Genomic DNA, 6,632 nt, shown 5'->3' on the forward strand with positions numbered 1-6,632 from the left:
GATTTGCATTTCCCTAATAAGAAGTGATGTAGAACATCTTTTCTTGTGTCTGTTGGCCATCTGTATGTCTTCAGTGAATGGCTATCTAGATCCTCTGTCCATTTTTTAATCAGGTAGTATGTTTTTGTTGAGTTATATGAATTATTTTTATAGTTTGGATATTAACCCTTGTAAGCTGTCTTTTTGTGTTAATGATGGTTTCTTTGTGGGGAGATGTTTTGATGTAGTCCCATTTGTTGTTGATACTCTTTTGTTTTTCTTGCTATTGGAGACAAATCCACAAAGACACCAGTAAGGCCAGTGTCAAAGAGTTTATTCAGCTATGTTTATTTCCAAGTCATTTTTTAAAGACAACGGAACCTTGCAGAAAGAAGGGGAAATTCTTAAAGCTATTGTGTTGATTTTTTTTTTTTAATTCTCAGGAATAAAAGGAAATTTATGAAGCAGTTCAAAAGTAATCTGGCCACCAGTCCATAAAATAAAATGCTGACTTCTTTTTTAGGTACATGGCCCCTGAAGTTCTAGATGATTCCATAAATATGAAACACTTTGAGTCCTTCAAACGTGCCGACATCTATGCAATGGGCTTAGTGTTCTGGGAAATAGCTCGACGATGTTCCATTGGTGGTAAATTTCTCTCCCCTTCCCCAATAGTTTGTCATGATCAAAAGTTGTTCAAGAATTGTCTTTGTTATTGAATGAAGTTACACATCACCAGGCTGAAATTATGTTCTCTACGTAATCACTGAGAGTGCCAAGAAAATAAAGGAGAAGAGAAATACCTATAGTGAGAGAAAAAGTATATGCTTTCTCCCATGTAGTTTTCTCGTAAAGCACAGCTTTATCCTAGTGTGTTTTTTTTACTGTTTCCACATGAATCTTGGGATGCATAAGAAACCAACCCCTTGTTATGTTGACATATAGTTGCTTGGAATGATGACTATTTGAGAAGCTACCTTGGAAACCATCTACAGTGTGTGCCTGAGTCAAGCTAATTTTTTTCCTGCAATTTTCTTCACCTTGATAGCTGGAAATTACACACACAAAATGCAAATACATTGCCATTACATTACTCTTAAGTTTTTTTTAACTTTTAAGTTTAGTTTTAGATTGAACACTTTCAATATTTTTTCAAGAAATGGCCTCTTGAGGGATTAGGCTTGGCTGAGATGAGAGCCTGGGGTTTTTTGAGGCGTTTGGGGAGGCATAGTGTTTCTTTGCTTTGTGGCAAGTAGGACAGGGTATTGGCAGATGCACACATTGCAAGGGACTTGCACCTCAGGCTCGCCTTGTAGGATTCAAGTCTCAGTGATAGAGTGAATATACCATACCTGGTGAGAGGCTGTGCATCCACGGGACAAGCACCCCTGTCTTACATATTGGAATTCTAGGGGGCAATGTTGATCTGGTCATCACCAGTCATAGCTAATGACCAGAATTAAAATAGCTTTCATTGATCCCATGGCAATGTTTAGTTTAGTTTGGTTTTGTTTTGTTTTTTTAAAGATTTATTTTTATTTATTTATACAAGTACTGGGTACAGTCAGAAGCGCGGGAGGATGAGAGAATTCACCAGAGTCAGAGCGGAGAGCAGAGCAGGCAGAATGACGAAGTACACTGCTGAGGGGAGCAGCAGGCGTGGCAGGAGAGGTCTGCGCACCATGTGGGACCCTCACCCGGTGGCCCGGGATTGAACCGGCGCTGCAGAGGCTGTGGGCAGCTTCGCAACCCAGCGCTCAACCGCTGCGCCACCGGGGAGGCCCGGCAATGTTTACTTTTAAGGTGTGGGCCCAATGCTGACTTGGGGTGGGTAGATAGAGATGTGAATGAGATGGAGCAAACAGTGAGTCCTGCTGACTCACCTGACTTAGTAATGGGAAACTGTACTATGACTGTCAGGTGTTCTTTTTCTCACTGGTCAAGGAGCAATCTGACATGACCTGTGTAAATTCTTCAAAGTAGGTTTTTTTTTTTTTATCAATATAGGAATTCATGAAGATTACCAGCTGCCTTATTATGATCTTGTACCTTCTGACCCATCAGTTGAAGAAATGAGAAAAGTTGTTTGTGAACAGAAGTTAAGGCCTAATATTCCAAACAGATGGCAGAGCTGTGAAGTGAGTATTTCTTTTGGAGACTACACAATTGTATAAGCTACTTCTGCTTAGTAAGTGAAGTTCTTTAAGGAAAACACAAGAATTCCCTTTTTCGTGGCAATTAAACTAGTAAATAAATACAGAATAATTTGGTTTTCATGTTCAATTTTAAGCACATGGAAAAGGCCATGGGGCCTTTGCAGTGACTATCTGTGTCAGAACCATGCTTAGATCTGCCACTGAACGCAGGTTCCCACTTTGAAGTAAATGTCCCCTTCAGTCAGCAGCCCAAAACAGAGGCACGAATGCGTGCGTATAAATATATATCTATATATATAGAAATAGAGAGATAGAGAGATATCAATATAGATGGATAGATAGATAGATATGTATATATAAATGATGGGTACTTTGTCCTTTTTATCTGGTGACAAGTATTTATTTCTAGGAAATGTTCCTGGAGTATTTTTTTTTATTTGTTCTCTTCCATTTTCCTCTCTTCTGGTTCTTCAACTCTAGTTAGGATTTTTAGGTCTCTTGAACAGACCTTCTAATTTTACCTTGTCCATCCTTTTCTTTGTCCCTCCATTTTCTGGGAGGTTTATTGATGTTTATTATAATTTTTAAAATCAGGTTCATCTTCCAATTCTTTGCTGAAGTTTTTCTGAAGGCAACAAAAAACAAAAAAACTATTGATGACAGATGATTGATATTTTCTAGTCTATATACCTCTTCTGTTTTCTCCAAGTTGCTTTTTTCTGTTTGTATCAGCTACTGAATTTCATATTACTTTCCTCAAATGTCTGATCAAATTTATACTCCCACCATGTTTAAAGAGGGTGCTGAAAGCTTTGTGCACATGAATGGAAATTAGCGACTGTGATCTTTGGAGTAATCTAATGGGTTGCTTCCTGGGAACCACTGATGTCAGTCTCTTCAGGTTTTTCCTCCTGGGTTACTCATGTTCCCCAGAGAAGACTTCCAGTGTCTTGCTTGGAGGAGTACGTATAAGTTGCTACCCAGGTTTTGGGGAAAAATTGTCTTAGCATTGAAGTTTACCTTCATATTCCCCAAGTCAGAAATCTGTTTTGCCCTCTAAGAGAGAAACCTTTAATTTCTGCTCTAATAGAGTAGGACAGTCACCCAGCTCTGTGAGTTGGGAGAAGGTATTTTAGATTCTAACTCTTTCAACAGATCCTCCTATGTTTAGCCTGAACAGCACCCCAAAGGTACTTTATGCAGTTAATTCCTCTGTTTTAGGCAAAGTTTCAGTGAGTCTTTGTCTTGAACAGTTCTGGTCCAGGATTCTGCTTTCAGGTCAGCTGTGTTAGTCACCCCTTGTCCATTGCTGCTGGCACCTGTACTCCTGATGGGAAATTAAGTCATTTGTATTCATTGCTGTTATAAATAATGTGGAAGCAAAAAAACTTATACAGACATAATTTACTAAGAAAATTTGCAGGTAAAGGGTCAGATCCATGGAAATGATGCTTGCGTTAATTATTTTTTCTTTTTCTTTCTTACAGGCCTTAAGAGTAATGGCTAAAATTATGAGAGAATGTTGGTATGCCAATGGAGCCGCTAGACTTACAGCTTTGCGGATTAAGAAAACATTGTCACAACTCAGTCAGCAGGAAGGCATCAAAATGTAATTCTGTGGCTTTGCCTGAACTCTTTTTCTTCAGATCTGCTCCTGGGTTTTAATTTGGGAGGTCATTTGTTCTACCTCACTGAGAGGGAATAGAAGGATATTACTTCCTTCTGCAACAGTGTAATAAGGTCAATTAAGAACTTCCCAGGATTTCTTTGGACCCAGGAAACAGCCTTGTGGGTCCTTTCTCTGCACTATGAACGCTTCTTTCCCAGGACAGTTACAAAATGTTGTGTAGTCTACTTTTATTTTTATTAACACAGAACTTGTTTTATTTTAAAAGATGATTGCTGGTCTTAACTTTAGGTAACTCTGCTGTGTTAAAGATCATCTTTAAAGGTAAAGGAGCCAGATTGCTGAGTTAAAAGAAACAATAAGAAAGTAATTTTACCTGGTTAGTACATTCTCAGAGGATTCTGAACCACTAAAGAGTTCCTTGATTCAGACTTTGAATGTACTGTTCTATGATTTTCAGGATCTTAACATTAACACTTAAAAATACTCTTGAGTCTAAAAATGACCTCATGTAGTAGTGAGGAACATAATTTATGCAATTGCATTTTGTATACTATTATTGTTCTTTCACATATTCAGAACATACATGCCTTCAAAATGGGATTGTACTATACCAGTAAGTGCCACTTCTGTGTCTTTCTAATAGAAATGAGTAGAATTTGCTTAAAGTCTCTCTGTGTTAAAACCTGTAGTGTTTTAATTCAAAAAGTTTATTTATCTGGATAGTCCAGACTTTTTATGGGTTTTTTTTTGGAAGGGTTTTTGTGGTATGTCATTTGATATTCCATTTTGAAAATGCCTTTCTCTACTACCAAAATGTGCTTAAACCACTAAAGAAATGAAGTGGCATTAATTGGGTAAGTTGTTATCATGGTCATGTTTGAATATTCTCACATCAAGCTTTGGCATTTTAATTGTGTGGTATGAGTATAACTTAAAATCAAGTGGCACTCTAGATGCTTACAGTACTTTAATAATTTAAAATGTGTAGCTTATAGACTAATTTTTCTAAAAGAAAATTTGTCTAGCTGCTTGTGAAAAGTTGTGTGGCATTCTGTAAGCCAATTTTTCATTATCTGATCAAAGACAGTGTTATTTTTTTAAGAAATGAGTTAAGTTTAAAATTTGAATATGATTAATGTTAACTAATAGGCCTTTTCTAGGAAGGTAAAGGTAGTTAATAATTTGAATAGATAGCAGATGTGCAGGAGAGTCACATTTGTTATGTAGAGTCAGTGTTCAGTGAATTTTCTGTCTTTGCAACTAAGGTTAGAATTAGTCTGGTTTTGAGGTCTCACTACACTTTGAGGACGGCAGCTTTTAATTCAGTCTCCTTCTGTGTGCAAATGTTGCAATTGTTTTATTTACATGGTTATGTAATAAATTCAGTGCACCTTTGATTTTTGGGAGAGTGGTAGCTAAAGAATATTCTGAGTATAGATTCTCCAATTACAGATGTTTCTGGTCAGATTAAATATTTAAAGCAAACTATTCATGGTCTTCACATGCTAAGTTGAAACTAGCTTTTAACAACTGGTTTTTACTTCCAGTGCTAGAAGTCTTTGCAGGGCTTTTGCAATTTTCAAAGTCCTCTTTATCACTGTGATCTTATTCTGAGGGGTAAAAAGCAAAAAGTTCCCATAGCTGTGAGGCAAGACATTGACTTTATATAGTGCTATCAGTTTCCTGATGAAAAAAAGGGTCAAAATAACGTATACAGTATTTTGGTCAGTAAGAAAGAATGACCACGTATACTGACAGAGCTGCATTCTGATAGTGTCTTCTCTCTTAAAAATAGATTTAATTTGAAAGACTGTTTGGTCTTAAAGCCAAAGTGATTTTGGAATGAATGACTACATACTACATAGGAACTTAGTGTCGAGTTCATGTATTTAAAAACATCACAGGGAAGATGTGCTTAGAGATTCATATTTTGGCTACAAATTTGAGTTATTTTTCTGTTGTTAACCATGATTTCATCAAAACGAATGAGTTTGAGAGTTGTTTTAATAATTGTATAACATTTCCTGTTTAATAATTTCTAGCTCTGTAATCAGGTACTTTATTATTATTTTTTCGCCATGTCTAAGCTTACCTTATCTGCTTTATGAAATTCAGAGGACCAACACATTTATCATTAAAACTATTTTTGTATAATTTTAAGAACATACCAAAAGTTTTTGTTTGATTTAAAGTTGTGATACATGATTTTTCACTCTCATGTAAGGTAAACAACTTTTGCTAAAGATACTCTTTACTCAATCAAAGATTGAGTTAGAGTTATACTGTTCTTGCATAAGTGATTTAAGTGTACATTGGATGAATCAGGGAATATTTTAAAAGTTGGGATTTAGTTCTAAATTGGGTTTACATATTACTGCAGCTAATTCCTTTTGTTGGCTAGTGATGGTTTTATAAACCCCAATTGGCTAATCCTAAAAATGAAAGTAACTTAAAAGATGAAATCATGACTACTGCAGCTATAACTGCAGATACTTTTGACTAGATTTTGTCATTTAGAAATATAGTCCTTTGTTTATACTGCCTTTTTTCAGTTGCTCACCTGCCGAGATTCAATGTAGCTAAAACACATTGCAGGAAAAATTGTCCATATCCATTTTGTCCCTAACTTGGTGGAATGGAGATAGGGGGGCTATGGTCTAGTGAAGTGTAGATGTCTCTGGTCCCTTCTTCACATCTTCAGTTCTGTTTCTCCCAACCGGCCTTCCTGCTGGCTTCTGACTCAGAGATCATTGCCTTGCCATCACCCTTCCCCACTCCACCCAGCAACCTTTTGACTGAATAGCTGCTTTTGTTATCTAGAGTGAAAGGGTTGATGGAAATTACAGTCCTACTTTTATTTCCTTGAG

At 36.7% G+C, this 6,632-nt stretch overlaps 1 protein-coding gene across 9 annotated transcripts in view; it reads left to right on the top strand.

The window, feature by feature from the left end:
- The window catches only part of TGFBR1 (transforming growth factor beta receptor 1), a gene marked incomplete at both ends in the record, with an annotated part of 48,334 nt that extends 44,586 nt beyond the window's left edge, over positions 1-3,748 (top strand). For all 9 annotated transcript variants that reach the window (XM_084237633.1, XM_084237635.1, XM_084237634.1 and 6 more), the window contains 3 exons: positions 503-627; positions 1,987-2,117; positions 3,623-3,748. In XM_084237633.1, the coding sequence (XP_084093759.1) occupies positions 503-627; positions 1,987-2,117; positions 3,623-3,748 (382 nt within the window). The remainder of the gene's footprint in view (positions 1-502; positions 628-1,986; positions 2,118-3,622) is intronic.
- Positions 3,749-6,632: the final 2,884 nt, after the last annotated feature.

This window comes from Talpa europaea, assembly GCF_964194135.1.
Source record: "Talpa europaea genome assembly, chromosome: 7".
In the NCBI taxonomy this organism is placed as follows: Eukaryota; Metazoa; Chordata; class Mammalia; order Eulipotyphla; family Talpidae; genus Talpa; species Talpa europaea.